Source organism: Rissa tridactyla, chromosome 2 (genome assembly GCF_028500815.1).
Source record: "Rissa tridactyla isolate bRisTri1 chromosome 2, bRisTri1.patW.cur.20221130, whole genome shotgun sequence".
Classification (NCBI taxonomy): domain Eukaryota; kingdom Metazoa; phylum Chordata; class Aves; order Charadriiformes; family Laridae; genus Rissa; species Rissa tridactyla.
In genome coordinates this window covers 44,453,797-44,466,928 of record NC_071467.1, presented here as the reverse complement: position 1 = coordinate 44,466,928, position 13,132 = coordinate 44,453,797, and the positions used below count along the sequence as shown (strand labels likewise).

At 38.9% G+C, this 13,132-nt stretch overlaps 1 protein-coding gene across 1 annotated transcript in view; it reads right to left on the bottom strand.

Annotated features, from left to right (window-relative positions):
* Nucleotides 1-13,132, bottom strand: part of ST18 (ST18 C2H2C-type zinc finger transcription factor) — a 63,175-nt gene that overhangs the window by 14,655 nt on the left and 35,388 nt on the right. Inside the window, exons 9-10 of the mRNA XM_054191608.1 lie at nucleotides 8,835-9,080; nucleotides 2,667-2,782 (exon numbers count right to left, since the gene is read on the bottom strand). Of these exons, the coding sequence (XP_054047583.1) occupies nucleotides 2,667-2,782; nucleotides 8,835-9,080 (362 nt within the window). The remainder of the gene's footprint in view (nucleotides 1-2,666; nucleotides 2,783-8,834; nucleotides 9,081-13,132) is intronic.

The following is a 13,132-nucleotide window of genomic DNA, read 5'->3' as shown; positions in this document are numbered from 1 at the left end:
AATGAGAAATTAAGAGTATGTATAATAGATCCCACAGCTCACCCTACCCTGCAGTGAATTACATAATGATCCTTAGGGCAATCACATTCATCGTTACCCATCTCAACACTATTGTGACACTACAGAAAACTACCAAAACTTACACAACACTTCTAGTTTTCAATTATTACTTGAAACATAGATGGAAAAAAAAATTCCTATTTCCACCCTTATTTTTTCAGTCTATATAATGCTTTGAGGACATTTTTGGTTACAACTTGGGTTCTCAAAAGGACAGTTTCATTACTGGTATCAAATTTTGACAGCAATTCATAAATGTTAGGGGAGAAGTTTCTGATCTGACCTCCTGTATAACACAGGCCAGAGAACAGTAATGTTCTAAATAATTTCCTTGACTTCTGACTAAAAGAAGGCACCTTCTTTAGAAGCATGTCCAGTCTTTATTTGCTGACATAAATGAAAAATTAGGTGTTATGGTTCCTTGCAAAACTGAAAGCACATGAAGCTCACACAGCTGAAGTTCAGAGTGAGCACAAAAGTTTCCCAAGATGTTTCTCAGCTGAACTGAGAAATGATACAAAGGTGGTGTGCATTAAGCACAAAAAATATGTCCCTTTATGCCAAGAGGTGGAGGTATGTTTAACCTGGAGAAAATGTTATAGTTTCTGTTTTTCCTCAGCCCTTCTTACAAAGGGTTGTGTCTTCTTTCACTGACCCCATGGATAAGAAGGGCAAGAAGTAACTGTAGAAAACCCTTTAGTTGGTGCTCCATAGTAATGAGTAAGGGGTACCTGAGATCCTCACCTGGGTATTTTCTCTGAGCTGGCAGAGTGCTAGGAACTTTTTCAAACCTGTAAAGCAGCCTTAGGAAGACACCAGCCTCATTTTCACAGCCCAGTTCAACTTGAGTGATGCAGTTATAAGCAAGACAATTAACACGGAAAAATAGAAAGCACGTGCTAGGAGATAGTATTTATAAATTAGTTCAGTGCAACTGAACTAACCACGTCAGAATTTTTTTTTCTGCAAGTGCTTATGTCATTTTAAAAACTTCCTCATGATGGAGCCACCTGTATTGAATTGTTCTGTAGAAGTTCTGAACTCAATGGGATGATAGAAATCCATTCTGTTCCTTGTGTTACCTATAGAGTCTTCTGATAAATTAAAACTGTTTCTAATTTAATTTTCTGGATAACTATATTTTAGATACCTGTTTCTCCTCACTGTTTGAAAATAATACAGTAAAACCACTGTAAGCTGATCATTGTCCTTGTAAATACTCCAGGAATTATTTCTTAGGAGAATAGAAAAGTATTTTACAGATATCTGAAAACAGGTCAATATCACAAAGGAATAAATATTACAAAAGAAAAGCCATTAGTCTTCAGCAAATAAACTCTCAGTGATTTTTTTATGCATTTGTTTTAGAAGAGGCAAAACAAACCTGACCTGTAGCAATTTAGGTCATGAACTACAACTGCAGATATAACATGGAGAGTAGACAACGTGCAGACTGCATGGCATGAGGGGAAAGAATCACTCTTCACTGCAGCTTGCCCCAGGGAAATGTAATTTCTAGAGACAGAGGCGGATCTAACTGATTCAGTGCCACTGAGTCTGGGGAGCAGGCCACAGGGTGACGGGATGCAACTCATTTATTTATGGGTGAGCCTACAGTGATATGTTAGGGATGATTATCACTAAGAGATAAGGAGTGCACATGTCTAGAGAGACCTACTCTGGTTTGGGACAAAAAGAAAAGTGCTGTAAATGACTGTTAAGTCCTAGTTGACTGTTACAGTGAAAACACTGTATTGATATCAAAATGGTGTTGATGTGAATCCAAAGGGGTTTTGTGAAGAGCCTAGATGAGATTTTTAAGAAGCGACTAGTGTTATGAGCTGGTTAGGACAAATTTACTGAATGATTCTAAACTGAAACAAGCTGTTACATGCAGAAAGATTTAAGAGAATTTCTCTGCAGTTTTAGATGGCAAAGTTTTGGAACTTAAGACAGAGTAAGTGAGTCTCTGTACTTGGGAAAAGAGAGTATTAACCCGTTCTCCCCAAATGTAAATTTGTGTATCTATCTGCTGGATTTTCATCAGGACAGAATAAATTAACTCTGCTTTGAAGGAAGAAGATGAAGGTCTGCTTAGGTCTGAAACATAGATTTCCTACAGGTTGGAAAACCCTTGGGCAGTTCCTGTCTGGTGTTTTATCTTTTTATGAACCTTGTATGTTTCCTAACTAAGAAATCCCAAAACTTCCATGCAAGCTCTCAACAGTGGATCTATGGTAAAGTTTATTTAATTATGTAAGCCAAAAATGCACAGCCGAACTCTAGCACGCTACAAAACCATGTGTTTTGTAGAAGGAACTGTTGCCGCTTTTTTATCTATCCATCTGAGGAATAAGGAGCGATACTCAGCATAACATTAGTCATGAATGTGCCTAGACCTCCAGGCCTACCCTGGCTTGTCTCAGCTCCAGGCCTCATGTCTACCTCATTCCATTCCCACAACAGGGAACTAACTACCTGCAGTGAACTCTCATGCAGGTCTCCCTTCTCAGCTCCTGCAAATCTACTCCAAGGCGGCACTCAGAACAACGGTGTAGTCAGTCTTTACCAGGGCAGAGGAAAACGTGGCATTTTTAGTGACTCACGTTATGAGTTCCTTTTTGAGATCTCTTGAATGGAGCTTGGGTTTAGGACTTGGTATGGAGACATCTCCTGGATACTTCTTTTCCTCCATGTTTTCTGGAGAACTCACTGGATCTTTCTGAAATATTAGATGAGAATGTGACAAAAGTTTTCTCTCTTCAAGGCCTCCCACATATTCAACAAATAACTTGCTTTATCAAGAAGAGAACTGCTTGGAAAACATTAAAAAAAAGTCTTAAGAAACGATGGAGAGAAATGAAGAAAGTTTAGTACATCATAGTTTCACGTTCTCATAGACAGACTTTTAAAAAGGTTGTGAAAGTATTTCTGGAGGCAGATGCTAGATTAAGCCGTACATAGTGAAAATTTGGTTTCAATTTACAAAATGGTGACAAAGGCCAAAGAAAAATACACAAAGAAAATAAAAGTGGTTGTTGAATATATAGACCCAAACAAGACTTCGGAAAATATGTTCTGTTTTTTTCTGTGCAACTATAACACTGAATTTTGTATACAGTTGAAGTGAGTACCATTGTACTGTAAATTACAAAATTACAACCATAAATTAAAAAAAACACTATTGTACATAAACATATGTAAATGCAAAGCTTTTTAGAATTTAATGACTTGTTATCTTCTTCAAAGTGCAGATTCTTATTAAAATGAAAATCATAAGAGCAAAACCACTTTGAAATTTTCTTAATATCAGGCTGCTAAGGGTAGTTCTTGATTTCTACTGTTTGTAGCTTAAAATCTTCATGGCTAGAGTGCTGTTTGATGGGTGGTATGGCCCATGAGTATTCACTCTCTTGGGAAGGCATTTTGGAAATCTGGAGTCCTGAAAGGAAATTACATTTTTGTTTTCTGAAAAAGTCTCCTTTGATCACTTCAAAATAGCTTGGTTTATACTGTTTTGAGAATTAATGACTTCAATTATTATTTTTATGAAGGATAAGTATTTCCTTTCTGGAGCGACGCTCTGTGGATATTGTATCATTCAAGAATTCTCCAAAGCCCATAGCATCAATTATCGAATCTCTAATAATCCCTGCTGGGACTTCATGTTGGTTTTATGACTCCTTTCCAATACTCAGGTAGGTATCATCCAGAGATTACTGTCTGTAGGAGCAGAAACTGCTGCCTGTGGTTGAGGGGAGAAGCTCCCAGCTCCTGCTGAACTCATGGGGCTAGTGCCATAGATGCTCTGGGCTTGTGCAGCTGACGAACGTGCCAGGACAGAGGGGCAGGGATGTCTGCAGAGCTGTTAACACAGAGCGGAGGGCTGAGGAGAATCTGGACTGAAAATGGAGATTCTGCCTAACGGGACTTGTAAGCTCTGCGGGGGTGTTTCTTCTGATAAAGCTTCCATATGGTCCTCAATTCTGGCAGCTCATCTTTGCCTGTTTGGAGACTGGATCCTCAATATGACTTCCTTCTGCTTTCTGGTACTGGCTACCTACTGCCTTCTGAAACTCACACTACACATACATATAGAAACCATGCCATGTTATTGCTGTATCAATTACTACTGATTTTTGCAACTACATTTGTGGGGTTAGTTTGTCTCAGAGTAATCTCATCTGCTACAAATATAGAAAGCAAAAATACATATATTCAGCTTTCCTAAACACACTTTCATAGTAATTATCAAGTAATTATTTTAAATAATTAAAAAAGATCTGATATATTTCAGGCTTTTAGAATTTTATTTCTAAAGGAAAACTTCAGATAAGGAGTAATAGAGAAAATTAAAAACAATGATAGGTATTGTTAAAATGTTAATACAGAAACAATAAATAGTTGAAAGTCCTCCAAACATGGAAACAAAAATATTAATAACCAGAAGTGGGAAAATGAATGCCAGCTTTATTCAAGAATCAAGAAACCTCAAAGACTGTTTTCCAGCATTGAGCTAAATCCTGCTTCTGGTGGCATATGGGGGTGGTTTTGCCACTGCGATCTGCAGAATGGGGGTTCTAGTTCCTGAGTCTCTCTGCCCACAATTTTTCACCTGCTTTTCTTATATACACATAAATGCAAGTTCCTACAGGGATCACCAGTGTAAGTCACTGTAAAATCAAAAGATCCCAAAAGAAGCAACAAAATGGTGGATGCTCAGTTGCCAGCTGCAAGGGATCAGATGTCAAAATAACTTTAAAACCCACAGTTTTTGAAGTAAGGTGGTTTCCATGTAATGTAATGGAGGTTGAAGGAGGCTGGCTTAGCAGTTTCCTCTCTAACAACTAACTCTGATAGACCACATCTGTATCACTGAACTGAGGACAAATGCTGTGTTTCTAAAAATTTAGTGTGTGTCTTGGCTGAATGCTGACTGTGTATCAAGACCAGGCATGCATTCCACACACTCTTACACTTCTTGTCAAAGGTCCATCTGAGAGGACCCTAGAGTAGAGGGTGGCAGAAAGACCCCTCTGGTGCTCCACTGGTATCCCGAGCTGTGTGATGTACCTCAGGATGCACTTGCAGCAAACACGAGAAGCTGTAACAGTTTGTGCTGCAGGTTTTACTAATATTTTCATATACATAGTTTGTGTTCTTTGTCTCAATTGAAAGATATCTCTTGATCTTTTGCTGGTGATGGACCAGAAACATGTGTGTGTGAGTTATTCGTCACAGTCTGATACATGCTGTACAGAGAGAACTGATCGAGAATTATGTATATCAAGGCCTGATGAAATACTACAGTATTGCAGTTCACAGCTTCATTTAATGATGCTTCACTGAATCATTTAGCAAAAATAAGATGGCAATAAATTGACATGAGTACATCTACAGCCACCAGCATAACTGATACTAGAGGGTTTAGAATTGCAGTATTTTCATTTTCTATCTTTGAAGTAATTAATTTTTTGGAAATTTTATTTGTGAATTTCCTGAATTGACTTATTAAGATTTTTAATTTTTTATTTAAAAAAAACAGTAGCTATACACACACACGTATGTGCACAAACACGTACAATTTCATAGTAACTGCTCTTTTGAAAAAGAAAAAAATCTAATAAGGACCAAAGTGGGAATACAGCTTGTTTCCTAGTGACATCCATTAGTATATTTCCCAGGAATGAGGGATACGTATAGACATTTAAATGGGTGATTTCTCTAGCACTGTCTTAGCACCTAGTGGAACACTTGGTACTCTTCAAGCAGCAGGAAATCTTCAGATGTGTAGAAGCTGCAAAAGAAAGACAGTGCAAAGGGAATGCAGGCAGAAGAATACTGAAATTCTGCCTTTCTAGGACCTTACATCAGTACACGTGGCCCAAAAGGGGCTCCATCTCTCTGAAATGAGTAGGTCAGACCTAAAGACCAAATATTTTTTGGTCCTCTGCACTTAGGACTGAGCGCAGAGCATCAGGCCTCTGCTTGTGTACTTCTCCAGTGATTTAGCTTTACAGAGAGAGATAATCCTTTGGGAAAACACCTTTAGCACTTCCTACTTTTTGGTCTGTTAGGTGATGATCATCACAGCTAGTCAAGACCAACTGCATGAATAATTTTTCCTTTCCCATTTGAAGGGATTTGTAACTAAATGCTATTAAAATTCTGACGAATTCCAAACTAAAAGGAAAATCAGAACAAGCCCAATCAGTCCAAACACTACTATTTTCTACAAAGAACATGTGTGCATTCACGCATGCACACTACAGAAAGAAAGCAAGCAATGAAACTCCATTAATGTACAGATGGAAGTTTATATTGATTTCAGCAAAGACCAGAACATAATGGTAACATGAATAACAGATAATAGCATCTGGCACTTTTAACATTTTTAAGCCCTGAAATCTTTGGAGAACTGACAGTTGAACTAACTGACAGCTCTAGTTATTTCTCGGTGCTTTCCTTTTGGAGAGATTTTGAGCTTTTTCCAAATTCAGAATTTTTTTTTATAAGGGGGCATCTGGACAGGCTATTTCACTGAGAGAGAGAGAGACAATATTTTCTGGAAATTACCACCAAAATTAAGCAACTGTTGTGCATATGAACCAGATAACAATGAATTAGAAATAGATATAATCAGTCATTTTCTTTGCATGAGGATAACTGCCAGTCTTCGATTTGCAAAACAGAGCCTCTGGCCCCGAGATCACTGGACATGTCAATGGTCCCTGGGATGGCAAAAGCTCACAGCAAAGGTCTGGGGCCAGATCCTTGATTAGGCGCAAACTGCACAGTGTCAGAGCACCTAGTGCAAGGGGCAAGAGTGCCTGAACGTGGATCTTTATGTCTGTCGTCCAGTCTGCTGATGCCTCCAGCTCCCTGTAAGGGAGAGGGAAGCAGCCAGCCACCCACTGAGGTCTTCGGAAAGTCGAGCAGGCACTGGGGGGGATGCCGAGGCCCTCCTGCCACGGCTCTTTTGCTGAACTGCGGTGGCAGCAGGGAGGAGGAGCAGCAGGACAGGCCCCCTGCCAAGTCTGCGACACTGATTGATCCCCTGCAGCAAGGCGGTTCTCTCAAAGCTGGATGTGCTTGCTCATTATGCGGCATGAATGGGGAAGAGCCTGAGCCCTCAGCCTACCGCCTCGTGTCAAACCCACTCCAAAACCCTGATACTGGGATTGTGCTCTCATTGCTGAGCTAAGGAGCGTCATCAGCCCCCACAGAGGTGACCGCAAAGGGCTCTTCAAGACAACCCAGCCTCCAATAAATGATACTCTGTGGTGCAAACTCTTTCAGCCATCACATGAGAACAGACTGCCCAGTGCTGACAGATTTTTTTTCTTCACGCAACTGAACTATCTTTTATTTCCAGGTATTTTTGGAATTGGAGGCCTGGATCCCCTAACCTCAGCCCTAAATAGATTTATCCCTGTCTATGTCTTCTTGAGGTACCTTTTTTGATATTTGAACAAAAGATAATTTTGTAATAAATATAATGTTCAAATGCTATTATTTGATATATTAAACCAATTAGGGAGGAAAAGTATTTGAAGCTGCATAAAAACTCCAAATTGGGACATCTTTTAGTCTGCTTCTTAGCTATCACTTGGGCTTGTCTATGTTTATTACCACAATTTTATCTAGTTAGCCCTTAAAAGTGCTGGTGGTCCCTTCCTGATTTAAAAAAAATAGAAGCAATCTGTATTCTGACAGCCAGGCTCAAGAGAAAGAAATAAAATCAAACTCGCCAGCAAAACAGAAGAATAAGAAAGAAAGACCGTAGGAGGCTATGCCGCCTTGTTGCCAAGGTAGGATAAACAGACATGAAAGAGAAAAACAGAAACAATACCAAAATCAAGGCAATTATCAAATTCAAAGTGGCAGCCTAGAAGATTAGCCATAAAAGTTGGAAAGTTACTAAATAAAAGTGTTTACTGAATTTTAGTTTCTCATCTTTGTTCCTGCAACTGCATTTTCGAGTTTGGGCTTTTACATTTCCTAGGACAGGTTGAAAAGGGAAGATGCCTCTATATACTCATCTAGTTTTTCTATGCTGTCTCCTTATCAAATAAAGAATTCAAAGTTCAAAGTTGGTAGAAATTATGTCCATACCCTCTTGTGCAACTTGTTGTAATCAAAACCTTCAAGAATTCCTAACAATTCTGTATTTCTGAATTTTTGCTCTCAGACTGTCATCTGGACCACTAGACTCACTAGTGAGATCTAAGACTCACTGGCAAAGATTTCTTGAAGTATGTTACATGTAAAATAAAATGTTTTCCACTGAAAGAACATTGCAGGCAAGGTTCTAAAGATGTGTTTAAATGCTTAGATAATGAGTTATCTAGAATGATAAAGTGTTGGTGTGGAAAAATTACTTTTTGTTTCATCTTGAAAAAAACCCATCCTTGGTTTGGTTCTGTTTGGGCTTTTTTTCCCCACTAGTGATCCCTAGGCCATTTGGTTGTATGTGCTACAGGACTGAGCCATTAGGAACAAAATTTAAAAAACAGTCCCTAATGGTGGATACCTTTGATTTCCTTATCTTAGAGACTTCTAGACATTCACAAGTAGGCTCTGAGGACAAGATTTTTCAAAGTGAGTAGTGATTTTTTATGCCACATCTGAGAGGGCATTTAAGCCAGCTCAGTGTTCCCAAACCTGTACCTGTGGAAATTGATTCCCTTAAACTGCACTAGATTGGTCATCCCAAAGACCACCATATGTACACTCATCCAATGGAAAAAGACACTCAGAAACTGAAAAAATACCTCTTTTTCTTCTTCTTTCCTGCCATGGGTCTTGCTGTAGTTGATAGGTGTATCCCAGCCTTCCTGTTCACAAAGAGCCTGGTAGAAGGCTGCATTTACCAGGATGCTGCTTGTTTTGAAAGGAGAAGAGGAGGGAGTGGGAAGTGCTGTGCTGGAAGAAGTGAGAGGCATAACTTTGTCTTGGCTTCGGTTCTTTTTCATGCTTAAATCCAGAGTTCCATTTTCATCCACTTCTATGTCAGCTCCCTGATGTGCAACAGGAAACAGAGGCATGTTTAGATACGGACATGATGAGGCTGCAACATAACCATGTGGTGCTTTTAAAGGATAAATATAAATGCAAGCTTTTATTTAAATTTATCTGAATCTAAAACCAGCTTTTCGATTTATATCAGTTAATGTCCAACTCTTAGGCAGACTTAAGAGTAGCTTCAGTAATGGTATCCCTGCATCTCAGCTTAAACATGGTAAGTAGAATTTAAATAAGATGCCTCTAAACCATAACCCATACACCCTAAATCTAGTTTTATTTAAAAAAAGTTTAGCTTTAAATCTTCTTGATCTTTTCACTCTTACAGAGAACTATGACCCCAATTCACAGTTAAAAACATTAATGCATTGTTTAGGTCATCAACAGCATTACTATTACATATCTTCCCTTCCCCCCACACCCCGGAAACATTACAACATCTGCATTGTGGGGGAGAGAAGGAGGGGGGAAGAAATATGCCTAAAAGTAGCATAGTAGGAGAAATTTTCACTAGGGTTTTGTACATCACTCAAAATAACATATTGCCTTAATCGCAGCTTGACTAAGGCACAGGTCTGCACCGAGACACTAGACTGGGAGCCAGCCACGTGAGGATCTTAAGGAGGTTTTCCATGATGGAGGCCTTCAGCATGAGTTAACAAAGCCTTTGCTACTTGGGAAGTACAGCAAAGAGCAGCCTCTGATTGCAGAGGTGCATGCAGTTTGGGGAGAGACCTAACTTCTCTTCCCAGGATGGGAGAAGCTCTCGCAGCAGCTCCTGCTCACAAGAAGGGGCAAGTGCTGCTCAGGTGTACAAGAAGAACCAGGGAAGGAAAGCTCGCTGTTCTGCCTTACACCGTCTGATCACAGAAAAAGAGTACAAACTCCTCTTCTTGGAATGATGAAAAGTTCCTGGAAGTGCAATTTACTAATAGAAGTAACAAAAAAATTCCCCTCATGCTTAATATGCAACACTGCATATTGACATATAGGGAGGAGTATAAGACTAGTCTTTGCTATTGCCAACAGTTACTAAAGTCAAGTAGGGGAAGAGGTGAAAGAGGAGACTTCTGGGGGAGCACTTGGCAGTCTAGTTCTGTGTGTTGCCCTGAATAAGGTGGAAAACCTTCAAAGACTATAGAGATGAATAACAGTGTCATAGATCTACACATCTAGAATGCTGTAATTAACACTGCTTTGTGTCTTCCTGATATTGTCATCACCACTATTTTGGATTTTCATCACCACAAAGCTCAGATACCACGTGGGAATTTGGGGCTAGATATGTCAGGTGCTGTATAACTGTAGGACACAGTCATATAAACCCAGATTGAGATTTCCTACCTTGAACTATATAAAAGTAAGCTCATAGTATAAGTGAATTACCTATACCGTCTGTTGTAAATGGAAAAGAGACAGGTATGTCCAGGGGGCAAGTTTTTCAATCTTTCTTAGACCTCTTCCTTAGGAATAGATGAGACACTGGCAGAAAGAGTCCCTTTCTCTTTCTTCCCATTAACTATTGCTGGAGACTAATGATTAGTCAACCATTTAATGGTTAAAGATAGGGCAGTGAAACTTATCCTTGCTTGAGGACTTTAAAAACAGTTGTGGTGAAACAGACCTTGTGCTGAAAGTGTGACATGGCCACCACAGTTGGACCGAAGGCACAAGTTTCCTTCAGTCAGCCTTGTCTCCTACCCCTGCCAATGGTGACTCATTTAAATGTAAAATGTGTCCAATGAAATATTTTTAATCAGAAGGAAAATGTTGGTAGGAGACGAAAACTTAGGGCCCAGTGATGTCTCCTCACTCAGACAGCCTGAGTCCATTTTGTATCCATGGGCCTAAGACAGATGCCCACCTAGATCGAAGCACTACCAAGCCATCTGCTTGCCCCCGGTTCAGAAACTCAGGCACCTCCTATGTTTGCTTCTCCAGCATAACAAAGTTCACATTTTCAATCATACAGCTTACAGAGAGAGATGTTTTATTATATTTATGGGAAGTAAATACACTTCTAATATGTTCATACTAAGACGCTTTGGTTATATCTTTCTGCCCCTTTTTAGTAAATAGTTTAATCTCCTGTGATAGTTTTAAGCCCTGAATTTGACAGTGCAGCTTATCCTGGATAATAACTTAGTAACCACAACATCTTATGCCATCTGTATAATATCAAATACATTTTTATACCAGCATTAATAAACCTTAGTTACAAAAACCCAAGATATTAACTATATCAGTGCCAAGCACACACTCCAGGATCTGACAATATAGCTCTGCCATGATCGCCCCAGTGTTTTTTGGCTTCAGAGTTGGTATGTAACTATAGCAATGAAACAGAGCTACAGTAATCAAGTTTAATGACCAATGTAAAGTAAAATGCTAAATATTGTAGTTGCTGACATTTTTCATAATAAAAAAACTTGGGTTAAGTCTGCACAACCAACATTCACATAAAATTCCAGACCTCTGTGACAGATGGCTTAGGAAAGGAAGCCATGTGACTGGGCTGCAGTAGTTTTATAGTGCAAAACCCATAAATAGTGCAGATTCTCTGTCACTGACAAAATATCAACTACTCAGAAGGCAACAGAGACAACAAAAAGGACCAAAATCTATCAAGTTCCCCTCCTTGATGAAACTGTACATAGAAAAATATCAGGAAATGTATTGTCTCTGAGAAACAGATACCATTATCCACAACAAGGAGCTCTGGCTGAAAAGCAGAGCAATTACTAGCATGGATATTTAAAGCTTTCTCAGCACTTCCCTGAAATTCACGTAGAAGTTGGGTTGTCCAACATGCACCTAATTCTGCTCAGGGAAGGCTGGGTTGTGTGTTTGTGAAGTAGCGTACAGATGGGGTTTAAGTGAGCTCACAGATGCACACAACAATTAAATATAGTCATGGAAAAAATATCCCCTTTTGCCCATCGCAGGATGGATCACACGTTTACAGCATGGCTTTTTATTCAGAATGGTATAAAAGAGCTATCACTTTGCTGCCTTCATAGGAAACTCCAAATGGCAGAGCAAAAAGAGAGGATAGTCAGAGATACTGCTCCAGTTTTCATTCCTACTCTCATCCCACCCTCCTCTCAATATGTGTGCTTTGCTTGTTTTACCATGTTTATTTTTACATTAATTTTAAAATGGAACTAAAAAGACAAAAATGGCAAATGGCAAAAAATGCTAGAGTGGTGCTATGACACGTTGACAGAACAAGGCATTTACTATGCTTAGCTCAGGCTTGTAAAGGCTGTGTTCTCTGCAGCGAAGGCAAGCTCTTATTTACTGTCGACTCTGGTGCATGTGTGAACAGGTCTATATTTATCCATTTATCATGACATATTTAAATATAGCTACCAAAAAAATGTAAACTCTTCTGATTCTTCCTTAAAAAAGTAAGCCAAATAAAGATGTAAATGTATCATGTTATTTCCTAACTTATATTAGTTTACAGCTGTGTAAATCTTTGGAGCCTGATTTTGATCTTATTTAGATTTACGTTCACATTTACATTTACACTGGCGTAAACCAGGAAAAAATCCACTGAAACAATGAAGAAAAATCAATGAGGTTGAGAGCTTACACACTGTAATTGAATTTAGGTTCCTCCTTATCTACTCCCACATCAGTGACAGTGTAATCACCCTCACAGGTTTTACCAACAGCTGGAAAAAGGGTTCCAGAATAAAAAATGAGACAAAAATGACTGAAGCATATTTTCTTTATTCCAGGATCTATTCAGTGAAAAGATAAGGTACATGTAGTACACTACTGTGAATATCTATCTAAAATGAAGACTAATATAAATATGTAAACAAAAAAATGGTCTCTCTCCTCTTCAAGGGCTTTGTACTTTAAAGTCAACTCTTTCAGCCTCGTTTATTTTATGACTTAAATATTACAGAATATTTTCTAGTACATTATTAAGTCTTGTCCTTAGAACCGAACTACATCAGCTAGGACAATAAAGGATGTTGTTTTTTGTGATAAATGACTCCTGCGTTTTTTCATATGCTTTTGGTCCCTCTGATCA